The 13,920-nt window shown below is 41.3% G+C and overlaps 2 protein-coding genes across 2 annotated transcripts; both read left to right on the plus strand.

Annotated features, from left to right (window-relative positions):
- The first annotated feature begins 5,348 nt into the window (after window positions 1–5,348).
- On the plus strand, window positions 5,349–8,675 carry zgc:136493 (uncharacterized protein LOC692276 homolog). Its single transcript, XM_042107931.1, has 6 exons — window positions 5,349–5,560; window positions 5,909–6,284; window positions 6,383–6,552; window positions 7,350–7,530; window positions 7,788–7,884; window positions 8,165–8,675. The coding sequence occupies exons 1-6, from the start codon at window positions 5,486–5,488 to the stop codon at window positions 8,316–8,318; spliced, it is 1,053 nt and encodes a 350-aa protein (XP_041963865.1). The 5' UTR covers window positions 5,349–5,485; the 3' UTR covers window positions 8,319–8,675.
- Window positions 8,676–8,771: 96 nt separating this feature from the next.
- On the plus strand, window positions 8,772–13,659 carry pard6ga (par-6 family cell polarity regulator gamma a). Its single transcript, XM_042107930.1, has 3 exons — window positions 8,772–9,112; window positions 9,795–10,017; window positions 12,388–13,659. Exons 1-3 carry the CDS (start codon window positions 9,053–9,055, stop codon window positions 13,395–13,397), a joined length of 1,293 nt encoding a protein of 430 aa, XP_041963864.1. The 5' UTR covers window positions 8,772–9,052; the 3' UTR covers window positions 13,398–13,659.
- The last annotated feature ends 261 nt before the right edge of the window (window positions 13,660–13,920 follow it).

The following is a 13,920-nucleotide window of genomic DNA, read 5'->3' on the forward strand; positions in this document are numbered from 1 at the left end:
TCTCTCTCTCTCTCTCTCTCTCTTACACACACACACACACACACACTCTCTCTCTCTCTCACACACACACACACACACACACACACACACACACACAGCTAAACTACTAATGTTTTTGTTACTGTTTTTTACAATTGCTAAAACCCTAAACTCCATTCTCTGAAAGAAATTATCAATTGCCAGAACACATTTCTTGAATCGATCACTCTTTTGTCAAAACCATAAACAGTTTTCACATATAAAACACAATTTGGAGATCTCATAGACTCTTTTTGCAAAACTCTTTCATTGTGATGCACTTGTGATGCATGGTAACCACAAGTGGCAAAAGAGAAACACAAAGAAAGCACAAATGCCACATGTTAAACATAATGACTCAAAATTGATCACACTTGTTTCAAATTCTGTGACACAATTCCATTATAAGTTTGGAGTGTAAACATGCTGCTGAACAGTGCAGGTTCAACAATGGACACAAACTATCAGTGAGGCATTCAGAGTACACTAGGCTGTAGACTGCAATACTTAACATTTACAGTACTGAAATGCCTGTCCGTTTTTCACAATTGTGAAACCTTCCACCCTTTTCTCAAAACTGTAAACACAAACCCCCATACTCAATACTTTATTTTCACTGCATTTACAGTAAATGTTGAATCCACTGAGTTATGAAATCTTTTTGCTTTGTTTTGTTTTTTAGATGCAAAATGCAAAAATTACTGTAAACAATGACAATTTCTCCTGGAGCTATATGAGCTGCTATGAACACTGTTTTCCATGTTTTGATGTATACACATATGTGTGTAATGACTGCTCAGTAGTGTTTTCATTTTGACTGATTTGTGAGATGATCTGAAAACAGTGTTTGGTTTTGAGTACAGGTAGGCCTATAACTGTTTTGAGACGATTGTTCAGTTTTGCAGAGGTTTTGTGAATGTGATATTCAGGGTTTGTGTTTACAGTTTTGAGAAAAGGGTAAAAGGTTTCAAAAATGTGTTCTAGCAATTGTGAAAAACTATAATCACGTTAGATGCTTGTGAAAGACAAATTAATGTCAGGTATAGAGAATTTCACAGGCAGTTTTCCACCGGAGACACTGGAATCATAGAATCAATGTAGGCTATAGGTCCTACGATAGATTTGTATTTGCATAACACTTTTTTGTAAGGGGGATCACAGCCAAATAGCTTTATATAAAATCCTGGAACACAAAAAGAGAGCTAGTACTGCATTATTGCAATCTGAAAGTTACAACGAGCCTTTTATGGTCACAGGCCTGACTACGTGACCCATTGACTTTCTACATATAGACACTAACACAACTTTAACTTCATGTTTTTTTAATCCTTTCTCCCACAGCACCGTCCCATACGACAACCCAACCAGAAATCAGCAATGTTTTTGTTTTGTTTTCATTTCCAAATAAAGGGCTCTCAATATATGGACTAGTTATCCCAATCTACCACGCTGTCAACCTGTACACGGATATTCCTCTCATTGTACTGACAATTGATACATGATAATAACAATGACAACACTGACACACTGACACGGATACTGTTATAGTGCTCGGTGCATGTAACAGTATCTTATTCTTTGTGTTATAAGTTTCACAAGTCCTTCATGGAGGAGCCTTTCATTAAAGACACAATGAGGAATTTCTACTCAATATTCAGTCAAAACAGTACATCTCATAGCAGCAGATCTTTAGAAGGTCTAGAATGTCTAATATCCCCCGGTCTAGAATGTAATTTAAGGATTTCTCCAGTATCTAATGGAATGCATTTAAGGAGATCTCATGACTCCATTTGAAACAGCAGTGCCTTTTGCTTTTAAAAGGACAACACAATGTATCCTCTATCTGGCCTTGTGTCACGTCTGAAATGCACTAGAGAATAGAAGCCTTTATCCATGTGATAGACAATAACATAATTGACAGCATCATTTTTGTGGAAGAGCTTTAGAAATGCAGGCCACAATAGTATTTGATGATTCAAGCATTTTTCCTAGTGAAATAAATACATTTGAGTAGCATTTTGACATTTGTCTCAGAGTTTTTCGTGAAACTAGGGATCTGCCATTTGGGCCAGAAGACTGACAGTCTTGCATTACCTGGGTATGGCTTAACACAATTTTATTCAGGGGAGATAAAACGTCCGATGGGGAGCTGATAAAGCCGAAGCTTGTCGCCCTGACCCAGTCCCTGCTGTGTATGTCCCAGAATCGCAAACTTGCTTTTTATCTTGTTCTTTATCCTTATTTTCGCTTCCTCTACTGGAGGCGTCAGAAAGAGCTTTGTGATGCCTCACGTACCATAGCTCTGAAAATTACCCCCCTCTTTGCTCCCACCACCACCTCAGGTATTTCACTCTCCAGAGGAATACAGAAAGTATATTCAAATTTGATCATCAGCCTCACGTGCACTCTGAGGATAATTATTTTTCAGCAAGAAAATCATACATGTGTCATCTTGTATTTTTGTAGCGTATAAACACGACTATGTTTACATGGCAAATGTTATCCCCTGTGATTTTGTCTGTGCTTTGTTTTGCTGGTGGCAAAGTGTAGGGGTGGGATTATCTTTCAACCCTGAGCCCACAGCCAGATGGGTTGTCTTTAATTGGCGGAAGGAATGTTATAAATAAACTGTGGAGGTATCAGGGACGAATCACAGCACGAGAAAATCCAGTCATAGATATAACAGCCAAGGACAGGAGAGCCTTGTCTACCTGCCAGGGATTGTCAGTGGTAAGATGAAAGGCCTTGGGAGACACCAGGGCAATGCCCGACTATGCTAATATACATGCTCATGTGCTCATATATATATATATATACTGCTAAAAAAAAATAAGGGAACACTTACAGTTTTTCACAATTGCTAAAACCCTCTTCTCCTTTCTCAAACTACATTCACAGAATGTCTGACAGACAGTTCTTGCAAAATCAAAAAATCACCAACACCAAACAATGTCAGAGCACTGTGCTCTGAGCACAGAGTACAGACCAATGTGTGATTAAAGTGCTCCCTTATTTTTTTTTAGCTGTGTGTATATATATATAATTTATTTACCAGTACTTATGTATTTATTATTTTTTTAAAAAAAGGTAATAAACATGGGCCAACCAATGGCTGTGTAAACCTGTAAGCCATTTGAAGTTGCATGATCTAGAGCAAGATTATATGGCACATAGCCACAACCTTATTACACAGACAGAAATGGAAAAAACGGGAGAAAATCTGGCCCACATTTTTCACAGTTCGTCAGCTCAGGGCTAAATAATAGGATCTCCAATATGAGAGTTTTTAAACAGCAAGGATAATGGGTCACTCTACAGGTCAAGATATTAATTACAGTAATCATGCTACATGCTGGCTCTGAACATTCGGACAGGATATATGGTCAGGGAATTAGACTCAGAATAAGACCCTGCAGACGCAAAGGATCTTTTATGGTGTGCCAATATAGGCATTAACACAAGGACAGATATGTTTATTAATTGAATGGATAAAACAAGCAGCGTAACTTATCTGAATAGACATGCCATAAAAGATTTTTGTCTGAAAATTCGACAAGTAAGCGGTGTCTTAGCAGGAACTCCTCAAGTGACTCAGCAATTGATCCAGTGGGCGTATAACTGAACTGTTTCACTGTATGCAGTATTAGTAAGACTTCTTTGAAGTATTCAACAAGGCATCAAACCCATAATTATTATGATGGGATTTTTCTCCATGACCAACACTCAGTCATGTAATTATCTGCAGAGAATTAATTCTTTGTCAAATATAGACTTGAAATGAAACAAAAAATGTCCCCCTGCTTCCTGTTTTTCCTCATTTGCTGCGACCAGCTGAATTAGGCCTGGCAATGCCCACTTTAACAGTCACAGTGGGTTTTTCCGGACCAGCAGTCTTTGTTTAGGCTGATTTGGATCTTCTGCTAATGTAGTCAGCATGACCGTATGGACCAAAGGTGCTCGATTAATGCCTCCTGCCCTGGGTGCATCTGGGCCCAGACCACTTGCAAAAACATCCTCGTCTTCCTTTATTTCTCACATTTATTTTAAAAATGAGACGGTGCATGGTGTTCCAGTGTCTAAGCATTCATAACAGGGCACACTTGGAGTGTATTATTATGGGGTATTATTATGGGATATAGAGCTACTGTAATTCAATTGGATGCGGCCAGTACTGGCAGTTGGTGTGTATGTGTGTTTGTGTGCACATGTGCGAGTGTGTGTGTGTGTGTGTATGTGTGTGTGTGTGTGTGCCCCTGACACTGACTCGCTGAGTCTGGGCAGAAACAGATTAGCAGATGGGAGCGCTGGGAGAGCCGCACACTCCCCACAGACTCCGCTAGACGTCCAACCAACACCTCAGCTTCTGTGGTGGTGAAAAGCCTAGCGTCTCCCTCAGATGACATTGTGCACCATGCTTGTTGCTGTTTTAACAGTGATCCACATTGTTCTCACAGCCTCTGTTTTGCTGCTATCTGTCTATCTTTTACAGTCTGCAAAAGAGGCCACCAAGTATTGCTGCATGGTTTTCACTTTTAAAACTTTCCTTAAGGAGTCTATCCGTCTGAGACTTTTAAAGGTTTGCACCTGGATGCTGAAGGACATAAGCCTGCAAATCCCTTCCCCTATAACCAGTTCAGTCAGCAGCACTAAGTAGAAGTGTCTGAGTTACCTATAGCTCTGACTATAATGACTGCAGGTCAGACAAGCATGGATAGGCAGGGGGACCTTTATGAAAAAGCCCTATAGACACCATTGCTGCTGTGGGGCCCAAATTTGGGGAGGCAGTCATGGAGATCACTGAGAGAGAACCACTGGCCCAGAGGTGGAGTCAACCACTGATCTAGAATTTGTATCCACTGAAATTGCTTTTAGAAATGCAGATTTCATATGTGCAGGCCTACACACTGACAGACAAATGTTGTAATAATTAAATAATAAAATGTGATATTCAGTATTTGCCAAGTAGATTAGTTGGAAATTAATCTGAAAACAGACATTTCATGTGGCAGTTGCCTCTCTGGAATTATTTTTAACATAGTAGTTTTATGCCCTCTACTGGCTTTCTTTTGACATGTAAAGATGGACGATTTGACAGTGGATGTTAAAGTAGGTAACTCCAGAGAATGTCTAATAAGGGGCTCTGGTAACTCGGATTTGAGCATGAATAGGACTAGACAGATAGGCTAGAATATTGAAATAAACATTATAGGCTAGGCCTATTATTTGTTACTGGTTGTCACATGGTTGTTAGCTGGTAATCCTAAACGCTAGCCAATGGTAAATGTAATAATGCTCGTGGGACTTACGTTTCCAGTGTCTGCCTATGTGATAGGTTAACTCACTAAATTAGGCTAGATTGCTGCAATAATTGACTTCGGTTGCACTGTACGCACACATTTCGCAGGTCAATGTTCGCGGCCATCAGTGAATCGGTGCGGGATTAACAGCGTCTGGAAGACATGACAAAATGAGTCTCGTGTCTTTCAGTGTACAGTTGGTTCCTTGGCTGGTTAGAGGCTCGCGTTGCATGTATTCACAGTTGGTGAGAACATAAATTGAAACTGCATGCTTATCCACGTCAGAAAAAGATTATTCTATATTGCTAAGAACTTAAACTGTGCACTTACTTAGCATAACCTTCATAGCCTAAGCAGAATAAGAATGTTGACTATAACGATAGATATCTATACCTATAGGCTATGTTAACTTTGTGTGAACTAGCTTTTGAATGAACTGTTGTCTTCCATCATGTCATGTTGGTCAGCAGACCAAGCTGTAGAGTCTAGTCAACATTATAACTCAGAGACAGTAAAATGTAGGCTACTAGTCATTCAAGTTATCTTGAATCATAATCAAGGCACTGTGACTGACTGACCCCATTCCTATACAGGCTATGGCGAAACCATGCATATTAGCCACCAAGTTGGGTGCACCAGGAGGAATATACCAGTGTTATGCACCTTGCATTGAGAAGCACTTCACGATAATTCCCCAAGAGGAATTTGTTCAGAAGAGAAACAGCCTCGCTGACAACATCCAAGCAGTGTTTGTGTGGGGAGGTGCTCTGAAAGTTGACAGTGATCTCTTACAATCACTGCCCAATCTCAAGGTGGTAGTGAATGGTGGAGTAGGTGTTGACCATTTGGACGTGCCACTGATCAACAGCTTTGGGGTAAAAGTTTGCAACACCCCTGACGTTGTAGACAATGCCACCGCAGATATTGGTATGGGATTGATGCTGGCATCTGCAAGAAAAATTCTGGAGGGTAAGGTGTACAAAACAAGGTGTACAAAACATCAACATTCTGTATTTTACAGTTTGTCATGAACATGACTGAATCTGTACTTTCTTCTCTGCTTTCAGGCCATAACTTTACAGTTTCCCATGACACAGAGGATTTGCCGGAAAGTTCAATGGGCACAGATGTTAGTGGTGCCACACTGGGAATCATCGGAATGGGTCGAATTGGATATAAGGTGGCCAAAAGAGCCTCTGCATTTGATATGAAACTCCTGTATCACAATAGAAAACAGGTATGCAGTATTGCCTCATCATCTTTAGCCTAAGTTAGGCTGTCAGGTTAAATATTGTCCGGATGGTTAGTGACAGCTACTCTGTGTGTTAGGCCACTCAGTACATTCATTACTTTTCAACTGTAGTAAGTCACACACTTACTGCCATTTTGATTTATTTTCTTGTGCTCTGGGCAGTCACACAGCCCAAAGATTGAGAACATTTGAGCAGTTTATAGTGTTGCACAATAGTGCAAAGGTTTATTGTGTCAAGAAATAAAAATGCTGCCTAACATACACATCTTAGGCTATGTAATTCTGAAGGCACAATCAACCCTCAGAGTGTCCCAAAATTAGGCCCTAAAATAAACAAATTCATCAAATACCCACCACCACATCCAATCAGCACGCATATTCAAGAATATTGAGAAATGTTACATTTGTACCATTTCAGAGTAACAGGATTAAATCTTGAAGTATATTATGCTTTGAAGAATTTTCGTTTTGTGAGAAGATGGCTAACCTCACCTTCAAAAGTAGTTAGCCGTTCAGTGTGTTGCATGATTCAAGGGCGTAGGTTTGGTCTCAGCTTTGGTAGGGACACAACAACCATCACCTGGAGAGGTGCACTTTATGAGGACACATTGGAATGAATATGACTTCAAAAAAAAATTAATACGAATGAGCTCGCTGAAATGTTGGTAGGGACAACTTTGTCATCTCAAAATATTGGTATGGAGGACATGTCCATATGCAAACCTACGCCCTCAGTGTGATTTGTCTACGGTGTCCAATCACATGCTTGCTGTGACCCCTGCAGGCCAGAGCAAGAGGAGCGGGCAGTAGGGGCCACATACTGTGCCAAGATGGAGGACCTCCTGAGGAGTGCGGACTTTGTCATGGTGGTGGTGAATTTGTCCCCGCAGACACACAAGCTGATCGGAGCGAAAGAGTTGGCCATGATGAAGCCCACAGCCACCCTGGTCAACATCAGCCGAGGTTAGCAGAAACATTGAGCTTACTCATCATTACTTTCATCAGCCCCATTCTCTGGGTGTGTTTAGAAAAACCTTGGAGTAAAGTAGCGCATTCTGGAGAGTGCCATGCACAAGCCTGGCACATAGTGTGTAGTTCCCAGGCTTATGAATACGTGCACATTGTGTTTTTCACTCAAGGGGAATAGACAGCATCAAGAATTGATATGTGGATGTACAGACTCTGAGTTGTATAACCTCCATGCTATGTTCCTGATACAGGATTGGTTGTTGACCAGGATGCGCTCGTGGATGCCCTGCAGAAAAAAGCTATCGCTGCTGCTGCTCTTGATGTCACATACCCAGAGCCACTACCCAGGTCAGCACCAGGTCATTCAGTATGTCTAGTTAATCTGCATTTTAAATATACAACATAGCTTCATAACAAATTTAAATGCAAATGGCAAGGTTCAGAGTTTTGCTTGCAGTCCCATATCAAAAGCTTGCCTTTGCTGCTAATATGCATGGTATAATACATAGTCTTCGGGTCATCATCGGACACTACGTCCTGACAGGGCGAACAGGACCCCTTTGCTGTTTATATACAGTATGTGTGTTGTTTATATCTGCCTTGTAATGGCACTTGTTATGATCCACAGAGGCCACCCGCTTCTCTCCTTCCCCAATGTGATTGTGCTGCCTCACATTGGTACTCACACCCGGGAGACGTCGGGGGTTATGGTGGAGAGGATGGTTACAAACGCTCTAGCGGCTCTCAGTGGTGGCGCACCTCCAGATGAAGTGAAAGTGTAGGACTGTAAGCTGTTAGCTAAACAGACACTGGAATTGAATGTGCACAAGCACATTTTGACCACCATCCACCGGATGCGTTAATATTCCTCCAAATCATGGTTCTCTCTAGATTCATCCACTTGTAGTCTTGATTTATCTTGTAGGCTTAACCTATTCTTTCGAGAGAGTCAAAGTGATAATGTATGATTATGTAAGTCCCAACAATTCTGCAATGAAATGTGTTATTATTTTCATATTCTGATGAAAAAGCACAATATATGCCTTTCTCTTGAAAACACCACTAATATATGTATACTACACGTTTATAAGTATAATAGTAGGCTTCTTAATTCACATTTTGCAATAAAAATCTAAATAGACTACAATGCGTCACGATGATTATATCTAGTTGGCTACATTTACGCAGGCGTGCAGCGCACTGAACTCCTGTTAGTAGCGCAACAGAATTCTTGAATCACTCTTGACAATGAATCCTCTGCTATCCGGTTGTGCGGTCAAGCCGTTTTTAGAACGGAAAAAGGCGGACTTAAGTGATGTCATTGTAATATTATTTGTGCCTCCGTTCTGGCCACACGTCCTGTCTACTCCGAGCACTGATGGAACGTGGACCGCTGGTCCAGGGGCCGCTCATCTAAGGATGTGATTTAAGCTACCCAGAAGAACACAACTTCACGCATCGTCAAGAGGATTAACACTGGCAGTTGATTGCAGATGGCTTTCTGGCAACTGGGGAAATGAATCGGAGTAAATCGCAGTCTTTGCGCAGTTTTTCAATAGTCGAAGTGAAAAGCAAAGTGAGTACATTTAATTTTGTCCACTGTTTGGGTACCTGCTTTCGGATTTAAGAAAACTGCCTTATAGAGTCAATAAACAAATGGGAAGAAAAAAACGCATCGCCCGTGGTTGGCCAAAGCAGGAATATCCTGTGGAAGGCTACAACTAACGGGAAGGATCACGCCTGCAACGTCAGAAATGTGCAAAAACAGACGCATTTGTAAACTTACGTTATATACTTTTACAAATTACTCAGATTTGCCATTTGTATATTCAAGTTTGTAGTAATGGTAGCCTAGCTACTACTGATCACTGCTGACCATCATAAAGTTGTCCGGAAGGAATTCAGCGTGAATGGTCACCAGACATAGCAGCGCTATTGTTCCAGCTGATTGTTAGGACTGACTGATGAAGGATTCCCTTTGCAGATACACATTAGGCTTCCAACGTTTACTAGACATGCCATTCTAGATATGTTTGCGCAAGGCAAGACTGCATTTCAAAAGCAATGTTATCATTCACTTATTTTGAAGGAAATAATCAACCAACAGCAAAGTTATAAACCCAAAAATAGAATGACAAATGAGTGAAGTTTCTGGAGTGATGAATGTTTGAAGACAGATTTTCCACTAAAAAGAAAAAAAAATGGTGTCCAATGTCCATGCTTTTAAACTTCAAGCCTGGTACTATTTCTCTTCATAGTATGGAGCAGAGTTCCGGAGGTTTTCCCTTGATCGGTCCAAACCAGGAAAATTTGAGCAGTTTCACAAGCTTATTCTACAGCTGCACCGACTGGCCAATACCCCAGTGCTGATTGCGTATGCAGATGTCCAAGGGGACTTCCTTCCCATCAACAATGATGATAATTTCGGCAAGGCTGTGTCTACTGCACACACACTTCTTCGCATCTTTGTCCAAAGACCAGGTATGGCTGTCAGGAAACTCCTGTGCTGCCTGCGAGACTACTGTGTCAATAGATTTGCTTCCTGTCCATTACGTTTCAAGAACATAAACACACACACACACACACACACACACACGGCAGTCTTATGATATTTATTTAAATAACTAAAGTGCCCTCATAGAAAATTACAGCTCTTGCTGGTCCTGAGATGCAGTTCCTTTCATTAAGGCATCAGGCAAAGTTGGATTTATACATCTCAAAAATTGTACAGAGTTCTCTCGAAGACTGTTTATCTTATGAGACTAATCTTTCCAGTGCACAGCTCTTTTCTTAGAATGAAAAGTCTGGTCTGAATGAATTAGAAATGCATGGTTTTGATGAATAAAGGTCAGTGTCAAACGTGGACTAGAAACACCAAGCTTTTTGACTTGACTTGATTTTATCAGGGTAAAAGAAGGAACCATAAAGATGTAACAACAATATAATTTTGTTTTATGGACACGTGTGCTGAAGTAGATGTTTCTTGTTGTTCCTCTCTCCATTTGTTTACATATTGTGCTTCTCCGCCCAGAATGGGAAGTCATTTTAGCTGTTCAGAATCTGTGTTTACTTGTGAGTAATTGCTCTGAGTTCCCTTGTGGTGAGTTTGTTTTGAGTGTCACGCTATTTACATTTGTTTTCTTGCCACATTTTGTTAAGCATCCCAATGGATGATGTCCACTTAAACAAAGGTTGCTGTGGGCTAAACGTACTACTGTCATATGAGCAACGCAGGCTGGATACTGAAGCAACAATGCCTTGGGCTATTTTAGATTGTGTGCAAAGAAATAAAAAATAATGTTACACACACACACACACACACACACAAACAAACATAAACATGCACACACACACACTAACAAACAACACACACAGAATATCTATATATATTTTTAATGACCCTCACTTCTCTGACTCATTGACGGAGAGGCTGAGCACTTCCAAATAACTCAACTTTATGGGACAGAATTACAGTAATTTCCTGTGTATTAGCCACATTGTGTATAAACTGCAGAACAGTGTTTTATTCAAGTTAAAAAAAAAAAAACTATATTAAAACCATATTAACTGCCCCCGTGAATTAACCTTATATCTGAAGAAATCCTGCAAAATCAATCTATAAACCTTGACTAATAGTTGGTAAATTACTGTAGAAAATCTGTGTTTGACTGGACAGCACACACAGTGACATTATCTGGAAGTAGAGTGGCCGATCGTGGATTGAATGTGGTTAGACCTTCAATTATAATGTATTATTTTTTTGCACTAAACTCCAGGGAGGTGGGGACACAAAGGGAGAATCCCTGGAGAATTATTTTTATTATTAGTGTTTAACCTCTGAAAATGAAACAAAAGGATATGGCTGCAGGGTTGCTATAGCGAGGGAGGCCATTTTGAATCAGCTTCTTGCATAACCTTATTTGTTTTACTACAACTTATAATTACACAAGTATTTGATTAAAAGTTGTTTTCACAGCAATGGCACTACAAGATGAGATACATCTTTGAAATCGTGCTGTTGGTCAACAGCAGCAAAATGTGTTTTGGGCAAGCAGAGTTGACCTAGTGAAGTGAACTTCACCTGTTCTCAAACCTAGAGGATATGTACCGGAATAGGCCTTAGTTGAAGATGTTTCTGAGATTATGCCTGCCTCTTAGAAGTGGAACAATTTGGTTAGCTGATGTGTCTGACAATCAAAATTAGATTTTTCAAGACAGAGGGCAATATTTCATCACTTTAGTACCACTAAGAACATAACAATATATGGTTATGTTTACATCATTTTACAAAGTCATTTGAGATTTTAAGTGAGATTGCATGTTCAATGTAATTGTGAATATGTTAATGGTTTACATCATGTAAAGCAGCAGGGCTATAAGGGAAGGATGATGTTAAAGATCTACACTTTATTTTGTTGGCAGACTCATGGTCCCCACAATAGCAATAGTATAGAGGTCATGAAATGTGCAGTCCTTGCATTTACCCAGTGGGAATAGGGGAATGAAGGAATTAGTCAATATTTGGGGCTTTCAAGTTAATTAGCCACTTGCTGTTATTTCTTCATATTCAGTGACATCAATTAAAAATAAAACACTGCTATGCCAATAACTTATAATAAGATTTATTTTATTCTTTCCCCTTCTTCAAATGTTACCCATAATATAGTATATTGGTATAAAGGTATACATATATGCATATGCATTATGTATAATGGTATAAATAAATGCAATTTTACACATAGTACTTACATAATTATGTCTATGTTGTTACAATGTAGGTAGTGCTTGTCTCTATTGTCTCTATTGTCTCTATTGTAATGACATACAGTAATTACTTCTCTTTTTGTGCAGAGGAGGTAGATCAGGGGAGTTTCTGCAGCAACACTGTGTCACGGCGGAAGAAGCAAGCTGCGGCCCTGCTCTCCGATACACATCGCCGGAGAACGGCAGTCCACATAGGCCTGCCGCAGGACTTCCGTCCCGTGTCGTCCATCATTGACGTCGACATCTTACCGGAGACTCACCGTAGGGTGCGTCTCTACCGGCAGGGCTCCCAGAAACCCTTGGGCTTCTACATCAGGGACGGCACTACAGTGAAGGTGACCCCACATGGCCTACAGAAGGTCCCAGGGGTCTTTATCTCTCGCATGGTTCCAGGAGGGTTGGCAGAAAGCACAGGGCTACTGGCCATCAACGACCAGGTCCTGGAGGTGAACGGGATTGAGGTGGCTGGTAAGACCTTGGATCAGGTGACCGACATGATGATCGCCAATAGTCACAATCTTATCATCACAGTGAAACCAGTGAACCAGCGCAACAATGTCACACGCAGCAGTTTCAGCATGTCGGGCTTCACTGAGATGTCTGTCGATGGACCGGGCGGAACTCTGTATCCTGGCCTGCCGGTCCTACTGGCCAACCAAAGCTGGACCGGAGAGGGGTTAGAGAGCGACGACGACACCGACTTGGTGATCGAGAGACACATGACCAAACCGCCGCCTCGCCACTCGGGCACCCCTTCCTCTTACCCCCGCCCCCCAACGCCTCCGCGCATGCGTGCTCACGGCCGCCCGAGGTCTCCCGGTGCCCACCGCCGTCCGCATTCCATGTTCGTCACACCGTCGGCGCACCGCTCGCAGCCCTGCCTGCACGTGCCCACCAGCCCCACCAGCGACCTACTGAGCGCCTGCCTGTCCCACCACCTCACGCTCCAGCAGCAGTACCACAGTAGCCCCACCGTCCGCGCCAGCAGCGCCAGCTTGCACAGCAGCATGCTCCGCACACTACGGACCGAGCCCCTCCACAGCCTGGCCACCGCCCAGGCAGGCATGGAGGAGGACGGCACTGTGATCATTCTCTAACCTGCACTGATTCCCCCGCCTGATGAAACAAACTTATGTCAGGTCATTATCATGAACTTATGTCAAGTCCTCCCTATCAGGTCATTATCAGTCGTCAAAATATGCTGAAATTTCCCTCTTCTGTAATTATATGTAGGACATTTATTGCATATATAGCATTAAGCACATGGGCATTACACTGGAAAATGACTTTTGTATTATGTATGTCTGAAGCAGTTTGTTAAAAAGCAATAAATATATACTTCTATTGGAAATGCAATTATTAATGTCTGGTCTGGTCTGGTCTGGTCATTTCCTGGAGTTGTATAGGCCATCAAAAACAGTTATAACAGCAATGCAATTTAATCCAAGTCTGAGGCTAATGGTTTAATGTTTTAGTAATCCAGGAGAAAAACATTGTGCGAGCAAAGCGCCTTATGTTTAAACAAATGGAAGAAATGTGCTGACATTGAGTAGGCTTGTAAAGCTGTCAATAATGGACAATAATAGAAAAGATAAGTGATGGCTGAATTAATTAAATGGC

Source organism: Alosa sapidissima, chromosome 10 (assembly GCF_018492685.1).
Source record: "Alosa sapidissima isolate fAloSap1 chromosome 10, fAloSap1.pri, whole genome shotgun sequence".
Classification (NCBI taxonomy): domain Eukaryota; kingdom Metazoa; phylum Chordata; class Actinopteri; order Clupeiformes; family Clupeidae; genus Alosa; species Alosa sapidissima.

Bases quoted from the DNA above. Each gene is read 5' to 3' on its own strand.
- pard6ga (XM_042107930.1), top strand. From the start codon at position 9,053: ATGAATCGGAGTAAATCGCAGTCTTTGCGCAGTTTTTCAATAGTCGAA. The intron at 9,113-9,794 runs GTGAGTACATTT...TTCTCTTCATAG, and splicing joins TAGTCGAAGTGAAAAGCAAA to TATGGAGCAGAGTTCCGGAG. The intron at 10,018-12,387 runs GTATGGCTGTCA...CTTTTTGTGCAG, and splicing joins CATCTTTGTCCAAAGACCAG to AGGAGGTAGATCAGGGGAGT.
- zgc:136493 (XM_042107931.1), top strand. From the start codon at position 5,486: ATGAGTCTCGTGTCTTTCAGTGTACAGTTGGTTCCTTGGCTGGTTAGA. The intron at 6,553-7,349 runs GTATGCAGTATT...TGTGACCCCTGC, and splicing joins TGTATCACAATAGAAAACAG to AGGCCAGAGCAAGAGGAGCG. The intron at 7,885-8,164 runs GTCAGCACCAGG...TATGATCCACAG, and splicing joins TACCCAGAGCCACTACCCAG to AGGCCACCCGCTTCTCTCCT.